At 41.7% G+C, this 16818-nt stretch overlaps 2 protein-coding genes across 10 annotated transcripts in view; both read right to left on the bottom strand.

The window, feature by feature from the left end:
* Window positions 1-6589, bottom strand: part of FYCO1 (FYVE and coiled-coil domain autophagy adaptor 1) — a 45362-nt gene extending 38773 nt beyond the window's left edge. For 4 of the 9 annotated variants that reach the window (XM_030265109.4, XM_030265115.4, XM_072925805.1 and 1 more), the window contains exon 1: window positions 6459-6589. The gene's annotated coding sequence lies outside the window, so the exon portion shown is untranslated. Of the gene's footprint in view, window positions 1-5683; window positions 5828-6242; window positions 6267-6458 lie in introns of those variants that run through there. The other 5 variants (XM_041714505.2, XM_041714509.2, XM_072925804.1 and 2 more) reach the window with 4 other exon arrangements.
* Window positions 6590-10888: 4299 nt separating this feature from the next.
* XCR1 (X-C motif chemokine receptor 1) lies at window positions 10889-16428 on the bottom strand. Its single transcript, XM_030265107.4, has one exon. The coding sequence runs from the start codon at window positions 14154-14156 to the stop codon at window positions 13152-13154; it is 1005 nt and encodes a 334-aa protein (XP_030120967.2). The 5' UTR covers window positions 14157-16428; the 3' UTR covers window positions 10889-13151.
* Between the last annotated feature and the right edge of the window lie 390 nt (window positions 16429-16818).

The following is a 16818-nucleotide window of genomic DNA, read 5'->3' as shown; positions in this document are numbered from 1 at the left end:
ATGGCAAAGAAAATTGACAATGTATCTTAACTGGTTTCCCAAGGTTTCAAAATAAAAAGAGCTTCTGTAAACACCTGATCTAGTCCTTCCTGATCACAGAAAATTTTGCCCAGAATTCTTTAGTCGCACCAGAATTCCCTGTTCCTCCAGCATTTCCTATCCAAAAGTAAACATCTGCTTTGTGAAAACAGCATGATACATTCCTCAGACACGAGTGACCTGCTGTGGGTTGAGAGCTTTTTAGATGATGCATTGTTACCTCTTATATAACAGCACTGGACTAAGGCTGATGGCATTAACTTGCCCAGAACTGTTGAGCTGCAATGAAACCAGCACAGCTACACTAAGGACCTGGCACAGAGGAGGCAAGGCAGGGCATGCCACCAGTCCCTCCCACCAGAACTCCTGGGCCATGCTCATCTCTGAAGGTGGTTTCTGCCTTTCCTGCTGGCATAAGTGCTAGTGTGGGGGTGGCAATCTTCTTTACAGAGGAGGATATCCTGGAGATTAAAGAAAGAAGCAGAAAGGAAATAGCCCACATACAGGAAAAGGAAAGATTTACCTGAAGGGGAGTGAGACACATATAAAACAGGCAACAAAATATAATGACTGTAATTAAACTGGTTAATGAAGTAGCTACAATGACCCATATTTAATCTGATTCTATAAAATTTATCTTAATTTTTTACATCATGTCTGCATCTCCAACAGCTAGATTTTTTTTTTTTTATTAATTGGTCAGTTTTAGCCAACCTTGACACAAAGTAGCCATCTTCAACATACTACTTCTCCATGTGCAATGAAAACAGGAAGCAAGGAGGATGTCCATGAGCAAAGTGTCTCTGCATTGTTAAAAATGCTACAGTGAGACCTTCATTATAGCCTTATACGAGAGAATCCACTCTCCATCCAAGTGTGTTTTCAGTGTGCAGTAAGAGCAGAGCTAACACTGCAGATTTGGTGTAATCCAGATAAACAGTAAATCAGATCTGCAAAAAATAGTCATTGGAAACCAAGATCCATTACTTTCTACTGCTTATGGAAATATTTCTTGTTAATATGATTATTCTAATCTAGTCGCTCCAAACAAAGGCACTTCATCACATGGCCCCAGATGTTATCACAAGACCTTTAATTATTTGGTGCCTACAATTCTATGTCTTTTCTAACATTCTATATGAATCAAAACAGGCAAGTGAGTATACTGAGACAAATCCTATATTTGTGAGTCAGAACTTTAACTGCATTATTCCTTTGTGTACGGTGAACATGATATATTCTATAAAAGCAGATACTGTGCAAGGCACACAATGGGAAAAAAACCCCAACAACCTACCTGGTCATTCAGCTGGCTACAAGACACACTGACAAAAGACACTAAATGCAAACCTCATGGCAAAGATGAAGGAAGAACTGGGAAAAAAATGTCCCTAACTCTCAGAACTGCAAAAGCATTGATTTAGTTAAATAATTTAATTCCAGTAATTTTCTGAAAAAAAACTACTTTGTACTTTGTTGTTGGAGCATAGAGCCCCAGTGAAAGTCACAGCACCTGTGCTGCAGCTTTTCCCATTTTGTACCATGCAGGCACATAGAACTGCACATCCATAAAAGCTGAAGAACTATTTGATAGGAGTAAGGGTCTGAAGTATAAAAAAGACAGCATGATTCTTCTGTCATGCACACACATGCTTTTTATAGGGCAACTCAACACTTTATGCTTTAACACTGCATACAAAGATACGTGACTTTGTATGTGATAAAAACACATGCTGGACTATATTAAACAGGAGGATTAAAAGCAAAAGGCAGGCACAGCCTGAAAGACAACTATGGTTTCCATTCCAAGAAGTGAAATTTTCTTTTCAAATTAATCATTCCCCTTCATTTTATACACCAACAAAACTTCACATTTCAGTGACAAAAACATGGTTCAGGAATATAAACAACTAGCAATAAAAAACATGTTAAAGAAAACATATGTCCAGAAAAACAAATTCTCAGAGGATCGTAACATAGCAGAAGAGAGTAACTAGATGAAAAGCATAAAAACATTCACATGTCACAAATGCTTGGCAGAAAATGAGTATTTTTATAGTTAAGGACTCCTTACAGTAAAGCCTTTTTACGTGAAGGCTCTTGTGCTCTAGGTATATTTGCATTTTACAGCATAAGAACACGAACTATTGACATTCACAAAATACTGCTTGTAATCCTAGCCTGACAGAAGAGACTGACACAAAAGAATTAGTAAAGTTTTAAAAGTTTTTTTGAGAAATCTTCTCTATTCTATGGACAACTGACCTACATTCTATCCCTATTCCCTCTATTTGCAACCCCCTCTCAGAAAAAGATCAAAACTAGGCAATAGACAAGAGTATACAGTGGCACGATAAAAACTCCATGAGACTGAGTTAATTTTTAACCTTGAGTGGACAAAGCTAGCACCTAAACAAATTTTTTTAATGCTGCACCTACCAAACTGGATCTCCACCCTAAACACCTGGCTTGAAACCTTTTAAAACCTTACACTGTACTTTGCCAAACAGGACACATGCACCAGACCAGGGATTCAGATTCCTGACTTGGAGAATATTGTTTTGTCTCTGATATTCTTTCACATCAATAACTGTTGAACAACATGAACTCAAATGACCACTTTCTGCAAACAACACCACAGGGATGACCTAGTACATATCTCACAAAGACAACCTTGTCTCAGCCCTATCTCATGATGACAGAACTTCCCTGTTTGAGGAAGCAGTCAGTTTACAAAGTTTATATCTTCTGATAACAAGAATTTTACGAGTATAGCTTTTAACAAACTTCTCTGCCCTTTTCTCTTAGGACACGCCCCATGTCAGGAATGCTACATCTTGTTTACTAACATCTATCAATTAACCCAACTATACCTCTCCCAGAGACTTGCTCACTCCTCACATCCTATTTCATTCCCCACTGCCTGAATAGGTACCCCTGCTGTCTCAATACCTGTATGGTGAACTGAAAAGACAGGATTCATTCAAAAGTGAAAAGGTTTTTTCCCCCTTCATGCTCTCATTCTAAACAATTCTCTCTGTGTCCCTCCCTGCCACAAAATCTGCTCTTCCTCTCTACAACGCATACAACCATTTAAAAACCTTACACATTCTTCAAGCCAGGCACATGACACTCAGGTGCTACTCTGAGGAGCACCATGTAGACACCTACAGAAATAGAAACACCAGAGGACTTCCAGCTGCAAAGGAGCATTTGGCGATTCACAACACTCAACTCACTCATCATACAAGCTTGGAGATGTCAAAAAATGTCTTATTTTTCAGGTCATAAAAATTGGTCTCTGAGCCTTGTTAGCTTGCTCAGCAAGCTTGGCCTGACTGAAGTGTTCAGCCACATCTGAGACTTTAGGATAGTTAAAACCAACAACCATTACATCCTGGCTTTTAATGCAACCTTTCCTTAGCAGCACTTTTTACCTCTGTATCTACTGTTGCACACTGTCCCTCCAAGCTGAGGTTTCAGAAGTGCTTGAAAAGGCTTCCTCCAGCTAATGGTTTTGGGAAGTCTGGCAGATGGGTGTTGAGTCTTGCCCACTTGTAGCACCTCACGTGTCCTCTCTACAGCCAGCAGCTCCCCAGAATAACTTCTGACCTATATGTGATTCCCAGTGAAATACCAACTTGCAACACTGAAAATTACAGGTTTTGACCACACACGTGTAGACCAAAAAGAGGGTGAGGCAAGCAAAAACCAGGCTGAGACAACCCAAACTGACAGGCCACTGAGTGAGTCATGCTGCCCACAGTCAACAGAAAGAGATCTTGTTTTCCTTCCTCTGTAGCAGGAAGAATGGAGTGTTTCCTCTCTCCCTCTTTTCTTGTGAGTTTTCCAGTGAAGGGCACCATTTTGGGGGGGAAGGGGAAATTTCTGAGTTACAAATCCCAAAAATTTAGAAGCATTTAGAGGAGAGGCTGTATGAGACTGTCATGCTGGGTGGCTGGGAGGAGACAGGCTCACAGATGACGCAGGCTTGGCATGAGCCCAGTTATTTGGGATATCCTGATCCAACCAGCTCACTTTTGAAACTTAAACTGGCTTGTAGCAATAGCAAGACCTTTCCTGTCTTCATACTTCTTCCCAGCAGGACTCATTCAGGGGTTAACTGTTTGAAAATATCTCCTGAGGTAACTATACCACCAGCCAACACAGAATACCAACATGGGCAAAAGTATTAAACCAAAGGAAGGGCATACAAATCAAGGTCCTGTGCTTGCACTGAGATCCAGGCACTTTGCATAAAAAGTTCTGCTCTTTCTACCAGTGTTACAAACTGTAAAACCTTCTTCAGAATACATTTGGGCAAAGGATTTTAAATTATTACTATCAGAGAATGTTTGGACCCAAACAGCCACGTCTCCACGAACAAAATGGAATTACTACATCAAAATACAAACTAGACAAGATACAAGCTGCTGAAGTGTCCTTGCATTGGCAAAACCAAATGAATACACAGTAATACAAATAAATAAATATATTAAAATGATAATGTGACTTAGGGCTCTTACAGTTCCTTTAAGTTTAATAATCTCAGAAATATGTAAAGAGTAGTAGAAGAGTTTGATGTTTACCTAACAAATAAACAATTGTTAATTTTTAAATATAATCAACTAAGAAAAACAAACAATCTGAGTTAAAAAAATTTTGAGCATTACTTTTCCTTGGGTCTACTGCATAATTTCTGCAACTTTACTGACTACATCTTGACTAGTTTTCTCTCCCTAGTTGTTTCTTAGGTCTTGATCATGAATAAAACAAGTCTTAGAGGAAGCCAGCCTCCAGGATGTTAGGACAAATTCCTACTCCTTTTATGTAACCCTCTAGCAGTGGAGAGAGAGACTGCAAACATAATACACTCTTTCATTGTTATCAAATGGTGTATGTAAGAGACTCCTTTATACGTGAAATCAGGCTCCATAACTAACAGGTTCTTGAGAAGTAGTAGTGAAACCAGATTTATAACAAATGCTGTCAAATATATATACTACAGATATTACATATGTATACTACAACAAGCAGAGCAAAACTGACTATCAGATGTTTTGCACCACAGTATCTTAAGATACAACTTTTTAACTGCAGCGCAGTCACCTAAATGTGAACGTCTGAAACGCTCTTTGGAACATTTTTTAAATTCAAGCACTCACACGAGGATCATTGGAAGACTCCAAGAAACTGCCTTGCACACCATAAAATCTGGAAAACATAAAACACACTACTGCATGGCAGTAAGACAGAACACGTTGCCATGCTACTGACCAAACAGAGAACATGTTTTACCCTGGAAGTTTCATCCTAGCTTGCATTCATGAGCATACAAAGTCAGAGCTGGATAAAATCATCCACTTTCACTCTTCAGCATTAAAGGAACAAAGGCCTGGTACTTCTCCATCTGTTTTAACTTCAAATTTAAAACTTCAAGCTTGGTTTCAAGTGACAGGAAAAACCAGGAGAGTGAAGTCTACAGCTGACCAACTCTGTGTGCCAAGCCAACCTTGCAATAATCAGCAGCAGGCTGGGTGCAGTGACCCGGACAGAAAACAGGGCCCTGTGCTCGGGCAGTCGCAGCCCCAGGGGATCTACCAGCTTCCAAAACACGGCACAGCCCCTCCACAGCCCGACTCACCACCGCAGCACCTCTACCCCAATGGAATCCAGCGTCCAAAGGCAGCAGACAACCATTTCACTAAAACCCTGGGTTTTTTCCTTCTCCTTGCTCACTCTGGATTACCAGGATCAACATAAGCCGGAGGAGGAGGGCCGGCTGCAAACTCGGCATCTGCTCTGGAGACAGCCCCAGCTGCCCCGTGTGCCAGCAAAACCCTCTCCCTGTCCATCCGCCGGAGATTTGCCGACACAAGGGCAAAGTGGGATTAGGGCCGCGGCAAATATTTGCCTGTCAGCACTTTAGAGCGGGGTGAGGGCACGGCCACGGGCGGGTGTTCGGTTTCCAGCAGGGCGACTCCGCACCCCCGGCAGCTGCAGGAGGGCAGAAAACAGAGGGCAGCGCTGATGTCGGCCTAAAGTCAGCGCTCACCGCGGGACACGACTGACACTTCAAGGGACTGCGTCTACATGGTGGCCCTGAGGGACGGGGACACCCCCGTTCCGGGGAGCTCCCAGGCGATGACAGCCAGCATCCCGCCCTCCCCGGGCTGCTGTGTCCTTGCCATGCCCGCGCTCACCCCGCCGTTGAGCCGGCCTGGGCACCCCCTAAGGCGCCCGGCAACTCTCGCCCCGCCGGGGCTCCTCCCCTCGAAGCCGAGCTCGGCGAGGCAACAAGTGGACGCCGCCGAAGTCACTTCCCCCTCTCCCCGTCAGCTCCCTCCGCTCGGCGCCACCTCCCCGCCCTCGGCCCCGCCGCGCCCCCTCGGGGGTTTGCGGGAGGGGTCGCTCGGTACCTGCGCGGCCGCCGCCGCCGCCGCCATGTCGCGCAGAGGCGGCCCGGGGTGAGGCCCCGGCGCTCCCGCCCGACTACAACTCCCGTGAGGCCGCGGAGGGGCCGCCCCACACCCGGGCGGTGTCCGGCTGCAGCGCCGGGGCTGCCCGCAGGCGGGGGAACGGAGCCCCGCGGGGAGAGCTGAGGGATTTGAAGCGGCTTTGGGGGAGAAATCGTCGCTTTCGGCTACGGCTGCAGCTCTGGGGTGGTTTTCTTTCGGGGAGGCTGATGTTTCTGGTGCCCTCACGCAAGGGCGCTTTTTACAGAACCACAGAGTCGTTGGGGTTGGGCTGGACTCTGGAGCAGTCACCTCGAGCAGGTGACGCAGGAACGCGTCCAGGTGGGTTTGGAATGTCTCCAGAGAGGGACACTCCGCCTCCCTGGGCAGCCTGTTCAGTGCTCTGCCACCCTCAATGTAAAATTCTTCCTCACGCTGAAGTGAAACTTCCCTGTGTTTTGGCTTATGGTCATTGCTCCTTGGCCTGTTGCTGGGCACCACTGGAAAAAAAAAAAAAAAAAAAGAACAAAACAAAACAACAACAAAAACTTAATAAAATCTTGTTGTGTGTTTTAATACTTTTAAATATAGTACTGGCTGTTGCTTTTAGGACTGTTCTATATGGGGGTTTTCCTTTTTATTTTTATTTTTTCTCATTTGCATATCAGTTCATCAAGCTCTTTGCACAGACAACTGAGGCAAATGTGAAAGTCAGGCATGATAAATGTGGTATGCAGCAGATTTCCCATCTCTGCTCTTGCCAGTTGATGAAAGGAAAATCCTCATCCCTGAACTGAAGGGATGAGAGGACATAGTCTCAAGCTGTGCCAAGGGAGGTTGAGGGTGGACATTAAGAGGAATTTCTTCACGGAAAGGGTGATTAGACATTGGAGTGGGCTGCCCGGGCAGGTGGAGTCACCATCCCTGGAGGTATTAAAGGAAAGAATGGGGATGGCACTCAGTGCCATGGTCTCGTGGATAGGGTGATGTTTTTTTAGTCATGGGTTGGACTCAATCTCAAAGGTCCTTTCCAACCTAATTGATTCTGTGACTATGTGAAAGACACAGGGAGAGATAAGTATGTCTACATAAAGTAAGAGACTGGGAGAAAGCAGGTGTGAAACTGGAACAAGAGGTTGCTTCCTGAAACAGGGTGTGGGGGATACATGGCACAGGGTTCCTAACACTCCCAGCACCAGGCCCCTTCTACAAGCAGGCTGTTTCCTCTTTTCAGATTTTATCCCTCCCATAAGGCATATGATTCTCTAAAAGGACATTTCTTTCCCAGTTCCTGAAATAGGCTACTCTTGTTTTGCACTTGAAGTGCAATCTTGAAAAACTTCCTTTGCTTTTTTTTTCTTTTCCACATTGCTTTGGTAAATAAAATATTTCAAATTAAACTTGTGAGCAAGCAGTTTGTCACCAGTTCTTGCCACAATGCTTGTGACTTTCTTAGTGTCATATAGACATCAGTTTAAGCTGAAGATCAAAGCATCAAATTTTCAAGAGTCTTGAGGAAATACATGTAGTACGTAGTCACTGACATGTCATCATCCTTCGCATATAAGAATGACTAAGTGACCTGAGGTTTTAGTGATTAATCTTTGTCTAATATATGGGGTTTTAATAGCTCTAAAGCATTTTAGTGCCCTTAGAAATGCAGATTATAGGGCTATGCATGTTGCAGGCCTTGAGAAATACAGTGAGATGTCTTACACCATTTGGAAGCAACCTTCAGGCTTACTTTTCTTGGCACACTTTCCTGAATTGTGCAGCAGTGCCAGGAGCATCTGCTGAAAATGAGTTAGTTTTCCATTGATCTCTAGTCAACTGGGTGGCTTCCAAAAGCAATCTCAGGGTCATCAGACACATGGTAAATCAAATCCCATATAATTTCACTGCAATGGATTTTATTTAAGAAATTTTCAAAAAGTCTGTGTAGAATTCTACTTTTCACTTGAAAACAATCAATTAGAATGGATTTTTCCTCTTTTTAATTATGTAGTAACAAGCTACTTTCAGAAATATTTAATTATTGATGTTAACTATTGAATTATTTCCTGTTTATGTACACATCAATTTCTTCAGACAAAAACATGCTGTTTCCAACTAGATCTGTAGCTGATCAACACTTCCTTAGAATTTTCTCTATTTCTTAATTTTTTAGCAATAGAAGATGTTAGAGATCTTTCCTTTTTGGAAGCTGCACTAGAAAAAGAAAAAAACACATTGTCTGCTCCACATGTGTTGCTTTCCTGTATGTTTACACTGATAAAATTTGTTGATTAACTTCTTCATAAACCATGATGGGCTGTATGGGAATTATTTTCAGTTTTACTAGGCAGGAAAGGCAATGTCAGTCATGCCACCAAAAGGGAAGCCTTTGCTGGGAAAGGTTTTTGCACTAGGTAATAGAGGTAGCCAACTCAATCAACTAAAACAACTAAATTGCTGCTTAGTGGTCTCCTGTGCACCATAGATGAGTGTTTTATGATGGTGTCTGTGTCCATACAATGCATTCCTTCCATCTGTCTGATGTTATTGTTATATGAGCTACATGTTTTCTTTAAATTTTTTGCAATAGTTAATTTATGTTATATAATGACTGGAAGGGCTTTGCTTCCACTAGCACTTGAGGTATTTTATGAGGGTAGCTAACTCCCAGTTCCCCTGGTCACCCTCAATGGATTAACATACCATTGTAGCTAGACTGAACAACAGGCTGCTGTTCATCATCAGAAACCTTCTGTGACTGTGGGGAGAAAGCTTTGGAAGCACTTTTTGCATTTGTTTGCATTCTGTTTTGAATAGGTGGACAAATAATTGTCAGTAGGTATAAAGCTGGGAGTAGGCAACATAAAAAAAAACAGCAAAGCTCTGGGAAACATCTAGAAGCAAATATGGCATTTTAGACAAAGTGGCTGAGGGGTCTGGAAGAATATTCTGCTAAATACCAGATCAGCTTCTGAGACTGACTTCCATCAGGTTTAGAAGCTGTCACTCAGAACTCGCTGCATTTCACTCCTGTGTGGACAAAGTAGGTATCAAGAGTTTTATCTGGTTTGGTGCTGGTTCAGCTGCACCAACAAAAATTTGGGAAAGCCAAGACATAAACTCTGGACTGTGCAGTTTAAATAAAACAGAGTCTTTTATCTTTTATATACATCTGTATGGGTGGCACAGGGATGGAGAGCTTTTTTTTTTTTTTTCTTGCTTCTCTTTGTTGGAAGAAAGCAGCATTGTCTGGAGGAATAAAACAAACTCAAATATGTTTTGGTTCTGTTACCTCAGCAGTTCCTGAATATGGAGAGAGTATTCCACTCCTCACACTTTTCTTTGTCCTTCTCAGTATTTTGCTTCACTGGATGAGCAAGGGTATTTTCAGCTGCAGAGTAACCATAAGGAGAAGATAAAATAGAATTTTATTTATGATTTCAATAAACTCAATATTTCAAAATATTGAGAATATGAAGGTATCCTCAATGAAGGTATTCTCAGTGAAAACACTTTTGGCAGTAAAGGAGTACAGGTTATGGTTTGCCAAAATTGCACCCATTTATAAATGTGATTCTTGCTCTGATTATGATCAGAAGCAAAGTTATCATTGATTTTAGTGGAAAGAGGGCATTTCCTTAAACATAGGGTTAAAAGTCAGCTTTGCTAGAAAAGATCTTGGATTCTGAGTGGACAAAAAATTGAACATAATGCAGGTATGTGGCCTTGCAGCAGTGAAGACTAACTGTTTATGGGCCTGTGCTGCCATCAGGCTGAGTGAAACCTTTATTCCACTCTGCCTGACATGCCTGACATGAGAACGACTTAGTACTGCAGGTCCCGTGACCTGCAGTACGGCATCTAGTTTTGGGGCCACCAATATAGGAAAGAGACACTGCCTGACTGAAGTCAGCCCTATGAAGAATCACCAAGATGGACAGAGAGTTGGAGTACATATGAGGACACTAAATTGGCTGGGATATGTATAACCCCAGGAAAAAACAAGGTTTAGGGGAGATCTGATGGCTCTTTTCCATTCTGTAATGGGAAAACACAGAGAAGGCAAGGAAAAAGCAACATCACCAGGTTGCAGCAAAAGAAATGTTGTTTGTGTGGAAGCAAAAACATCCACCATAAGAGTTATTAAGCATCTCAACAAGGACTCAGAGGAGTTATGGAGTCCCTGTTTTTGCAGATTATCAGTTTGACCAGATAAAGCCCTGAGTGACCTTGTCTGATCAGGAAGATAAAATTTCTGTGAGCAGCACAGAGCAGTGAATCACCTCCAGAAGTCTCTTCAATGTTAAATTAACTTATGAAAATTCACAATTACTTCTTCAATTGAGAATACCTTAATAGATGGTTATCAGAGGCTGAGAACAATAGTCACAGGGTAGAACTCCATTGGGATTTCTGAATGTTTATTAGTACTACTTCATTATATCAGGAGGCAGCATATCTTCATTCTGAATTACTTTGGTTATGGCAGCAATACAGTTGGGTGATATCAAGAATTATTTTTACATACTCAGATACACTGTAACAAAATATGCTGAAGTTACAAAGGTATTTACATAATTTACTAAAAACTGGGCAGAGCAGGATAATTTCAGACTTTGTGCTTCTATTATAATTCTCAGCTTTGTTTTAGACAGATGTAAAATATATGAACAGTAAAGATTTCACAGTCATGTGGCTCTAGGACAATGAATTGAATGACAACTTGTTGGAATTATGTAGGTGTATGGGACCTCCTTGGTATTTGTGGCAACAGTATTTTCCTCTTGTGCAGATTTGCTGGTACCAATGAAGTGGTCCTGGATTACTAGAATAGAAGAAATTGGACTAATTTGTCCTTCAATAAGTTATCTCTTCAATAATCTACAGTATTCAGTCCCCAGCCCAAAGTCTTTTGAAGCCACATTCATTTCAAATGTTTCTTGTCAGAAAGCATTAGCCAAAGGCTGGTCTCCACCACAGCCAGAAAAAATGACAACTTCTATCTTTCCATGGTTTGTCTGAGCACAAGTGAATTGGAACCCTGTAGAATTGAGTCCCCTTTTAAATTTTTTACATTATAGGCAGTAACTGTAGTAAGTGAGATACTGAGACTGATCAGTTCAGAAGGGTGCATCTGATGATAAGGGACATGATACAAACAATTTGTGCTGGCAACTAAACTGAAGAACAAACTAGAACCTATGGGCAAGCCCTGGGAAGACTCTCTGGGTCTATTTCATGTATGTTCACCCCATTCTTATGCTTTTCCTTTGGTATTCTTGCTTCTGGGTATAATCAGAAATAGGATATTGTATTATGGTCCTATCTGAGTTTCTCCTTTCAGTAAACTACACAGCATCTGTGAAGAATCTTTTGTCTGCTCCAGATAATCTTTAGAGATCAAATGAAATAGAGTGGAAACAACATAGACATTTTAAGACAGATGCCCGAAAAGCCAAGTTGTTGCTTAGAACTGTTGCTAAACCATTTCTTGGTGCCACTGCAAAACTACCTTGGCTTTCCATATAAATACTGGGAAATTAAATATTCTGCTTTACAGGGACTTACAGGGATGTTACAGCTACACTAGAGTATGTACTATATGTTACACTGCCTGGGATTAAAAATACCAATTGAGCTAGAATGAAGAAGGATATAAGTTCATCTTAAACAAACAAACAAACAAACAAACAAACAAACAAACACCCCAACAAAGAAAACCCCAAACATCAATTTTACAAATAAAGCAAGCCATTTTTATACTGCTATTTAAAAAGCCATTTGTTCTTGCACTATAACCTGTTTTTCAGTTTAAGTGTTCTCAGCACCATGGCAAAGGGAGAAAGGAGGGAAAGAGCAATTAGAAGCAAATATGCTCTGTTTGGCTCAGGAGATGAGCTGTTGATCTGCTTCCATCATCTGAAATAAGATTGAAAGACTGGAAGAATCCTGTGGCAAAGAGCAGTAACAGAAGGAAAACTTCACATCCTAGTGAAGTATCTGTTTAACAGCTTGTGCTCCTTCTAGGGCTCTTCCAAAGTTTCCATTTCAGACCCAAAAGGCTACTTTTACACAAAGTTATTTTTATATATATTTATCTACCAGAAGATAAAAGAACATTTGCCCTAACAACTTCAGAAACTCTGAGATCTTGTAGCTATTGTCAGCACAGTTAATCCAGAGACATCACCCCCCATTAAAAAAAAACAAAAACAAAACCAAAAAATGAGTAAACTGTTAAACACTGAAAAGCATTAAAATTTACAAAAATACCTATGTGTCCATTGCTATATACAATCCAAGTATTTTAAGTCAGGTAAGAAAGAGATATGCAACAACATTTATGTTAAAACCTGATGTTTTAATGCCCAAAGGAAAAGCAATTTCTTTTCTTTTCAAAAGGGAGTATAAGTGAGAGAAAATCCATCTAACTGTGCAAAATAATGTGAACTTAAGACTTTCAGGCCAGTGAAATAATTTCTTCGCCTTCCCATCTCTCTATCCCACTGCAAATACACTTTGTTATTTTCCATACACAGAATGTTTGTGAAGAGTATATTTGTGTGTCTTTCTCAGGGAAGTGCCTCTAAGAATTAGAGGCTATCCATAGCATGCAAAATCTGAAAGTTCATTCAGGATTAGTCCTAATAGTTAGGTCTTGCTTCAGTAGACGGATGTCCCTTCATGCTGTAATTTGACTTCATAGCAGGTCCTTGGGCTGGAGGCTTGACCATTGCTGCAGTGTAAACACAGACTGCATAACTGTGCCAAATGCCTCTTGAACTTCACTCCAACAAATACATAGAGCACAGGGTTGAGGCAGCAGTGGGAGAAAGCAATTTTACGGCTGATGTGAAAGGCAAGGCTGGAGTCTTTTACATACTGACAGGTAGGTGGTGGAAAAGTAGTCAGGAAGCTGAGGATGTTGTAGGGTGCCCAGCACAGGAAAAAAACAACCACAATAATGAGGATGAGTCTCACAGTTCTGTGCTTTCTGCGAGATCTTGCTCTAAGCAGGATTATGAGTATCTTGAAATAACAAAATATGATGACTCCAAAGGAAAACAGGAAGAGTACATTTCTCATATAAATATCTACCTTTTTCCAGTTCCCATCTGCATAATCACAGTACCTGTGCTCTTCCAAGTCTTTTTGCACTGTGGTGTGAATCACCTCAGGAACCACAATTAAGATGCTAACAGTCCAGACAGCCAAGGACACCAGAACACCACAGCATTGCGTCTGGGATCTCAGAGTTGAAAGGGGGTTCACGACAAACAAGTACCTCAGGATAGTCATGAGAGTCAAAAAGAAAACACCGCTGTAGTAGCCAATGGAGAAAATAGCATTTGATGCTTTGCAAAGGAACTCACCAAAAATCCATCCAAAGGACTGGTCCACTACCCAAAATGGCAGCATGCAGGAGAAGACTAAATCGGAGATACAGAGATTCATGATGAAGATGTTTGTTAAAGATGTAAGGTTTTCATATTTCAGTAGGATCCATAACACCAAAGTGTTTCCTAGCAGACTGAGGAAAAATACCAGAATGTAGAGGACAGCAGTGAGATAGATGTTAAATGTGAAGTAGTCACCCATTTCACAGACATTGGTTTCATTAGGGTATTCATATGAGTAATTTTCATCTAAATAATAGTCTTCATCCATTTGTCTGTGCAAATCTTGTGCTGTTCTCCAGCAGCTACTTCAAAGGACTGTAACAAATCAAATGAAATCTTTTGTGAAAATCAACTCAATAACTAAACTCCCACTGTGGAAGCTTCTGTTTTAAGACAGAAAAAGCAGCAGTGAAACTAGCCTTTTGGGGAGACAAAGGGCTCATTTCTTCTTGTGACTAGAACATGGACAGGTAGATACCAAAGACTTACTGTAAAGCACTCAAATCTTAATTACGTAAGAAGTCAGAAACTAAAATATTTCTGAAGCAAAATGTTTGGTGATAACTTTCAATTAGTAAGTTTCTACTACATGAATGCATGTTGTTTTTTGATGTAAATGTCTCAGGCGCCAAGACTTTCAAAGATGCTAGTGTTTATTCAGTTTTTGGAGTGGTATCCAACTCCTAAGAACTTCACTGTATAGATGATTCTTGGTCACCAAAGTTCTTCATCGCGTAAACCTAAAAAGCTGAGCAGTACCAGTAGCAACAACTTCGGCAATAAGAGCAGGAAAAGCCAGGTTTCTTACAGATTTTTATCTTGAGGTTTGTTGATATCTAAACATCTTGAATGTTTATATCTAAACATCTTGAAGCTGTGGTAGAAACATCATCATGCTAGGTGCTCTGTGTACCTCTGTGGCCTGATGATTGTCAGGGATGTGACTGGAGCAGGGATCACATCACAGTCCTTTTCTGGGAATGCTGCCTCTCTGTCTTTATTCAGGCAGGAATTTAATCCCAAGTGGATGGTGAGTTGAAACTGGCCAACAGGATCAAAAGTTAGTGGGACTGGGAAGATGGCATACAATCAGGTCACAGTAGCCTAATTTCTTTATGAAATTAAGCTTAAAAATAGGCACAGAAAAATCAGTCATACCTCTGATCAATGATTTAAAGTCTAAATACACTGTATCCTCAAAAAAGGCTTATCTGCATCACCATGTTTGGATCCTGTTTTGACTGAAGCCAGTGAGAGACCTGCCACCGAGATCCTTCAAAGTACAGTAGCAACAAAGAAACGCCATAGCTCAGGCCAAAATTGTGACATTTTCCTTTTTTAATAATTGAAAGCAGAATCTGCCTGCTACAGCCAGACAAAGACATGCTGCCTTTGGAGGACAGGAAAGCTATGTCTACACCAGGAAAACATGTCAGGGAACACTCCTGGCTGCCAGAATTTAATCCGTGGGGGTAGGTGGTTCAGGTCAGCCAGAACATGACACAGGTAGCACAGGATAGGGATCATCTGTCCAGTGGGTTGTGATCAGCGAGTTTTGGAGGCAAGGGATGTGTAGGATTCAGTACTGTGACAGCAAGTGGCCCTGGAACATTTACCACGAGAGTCACAATTCTAACTGGAAAGATGTTTGTTTGTACAATGCTGCAGTTTTCAGGTGTGCAGGGCAAGTCCTTGCAAACGCAGTCATCCTTTCGGGTTTTACAAGACAGTATAGACAACACTTAAACAATGAATAGTTTAGATTGAGGTCCTGACCATCACTGTGTCCTATTTCAGCTCAGGCTGGGGTATGCTGCTCTTTAGCAGCTGTCCTAAGGGAGCAGAGAAGCCTCTTTGTGGGTTATCAAGGTTCTCCAGGGATGAGACAACAGTACTAACCTGTGTCTTCACCACTTACTCTCTCCTTTTGTGCTGAGCACTCAGTGACAGCAAGCCCCAGGGCAGGTGTGCCTGCAGGCCAGGAGCCAGAGAGCCAGCAGGGCTGCTCCTGGGCTGCTCCTGATCACAGCACAATTGCTGTTGCCCCTGACACAGGAACCTTCTCACAAAGACCTCAGCCCTGGTCACTGCCTCTGCCTGGGAAGTATTCTGACCTGCACATGTCCTGTCCCTCATCACATCACGCCATTCTGCTCTTCACAACCTTGCTGCAGGCTAGGCAGTGGTTAGAGTGGTTAGAGAGCAGGTATCTGCTGGGGAGCTTTGCTCACCCTCCTGCTTGATGTCAGGAGCTAAGCAATACTTGCAAGACAGAAAGCACCATTTTACAAAGGTGTTTTGAGATTATGTCAGATAATAGTTAACTGCCAAAATAAAGAAGTGTACCAACACATCTATTTTCTTCACAGTTCAGATGATAGAAGATGGTAAATAATTTCTGCAGTCCAAACAGTCTCTATTTTTCTCCATCTTCCCCAAGGACACTGATGCTGAGTATGCAGGCACTTGATTCATGCTGGCAGACAGCTGTGATTGGAAACCCTGTTAGGAACTCTTGCTATTTCCATCTCCAAATTTCCATATGCCTTGGCACCTTACCTACCTGACTCAAAAGGCTCTGTCTTGCACTTTGGGAGGAACCAGAGGAATGCTTGGTTACATGGGGACATGTGTCCCCTCTCTGATTTTGTGTCCAGCATTTCCAGAGAATGTAGGAAAATGCTTCTTTGAGGTAACTTGTTTCTTGTTGATTTTTAATGCTGCAAAGTTTGCTCTTGAATAATGCCACATTTCACAAAACAAGCTAATTCATCATATGCCATCTTACCTGGTGCAGGCTCCATGGAATTACAGATGGAGGCTCTAGCTGACAAAGCATCAGACCTTGTGGATGGATGATCAGGAATATATGCTTTGTTATTATGTTTGTACCAGCTGAGAAGCCCTCTCTCAGGTCAGTCATGGTAAGG

This window comes from Taeniopygia guttata, chromosome 2 (genome assembly GCF_048771995.1).
Source record: "Taeniopygia guttata chromosome 2, bTaeGut7.mat, whole genome shotgun sequence".
Classification (NCBI taxonomy): domain Eukaryota; kingdom Metazoa; phylum Chordata; class Aves; order Passeriformes; family Estrildidae; genus Taeniopygia; species Taeniopygia guttata.
Note: the sequence above shows the minus strand (reverse complement) of the source record. Positions and strands in the feature narration are given on the sequence as shown.

Bases quoted from the DNA above. Each gene is read 5' to 3' on its own strand.
- XCR1 (XM_030265107.4), bottom strand. From the start codon at position 14,156: ATGGATGAAGACTATTATTTAGATGAAAATTACTCATATGAATACCCT.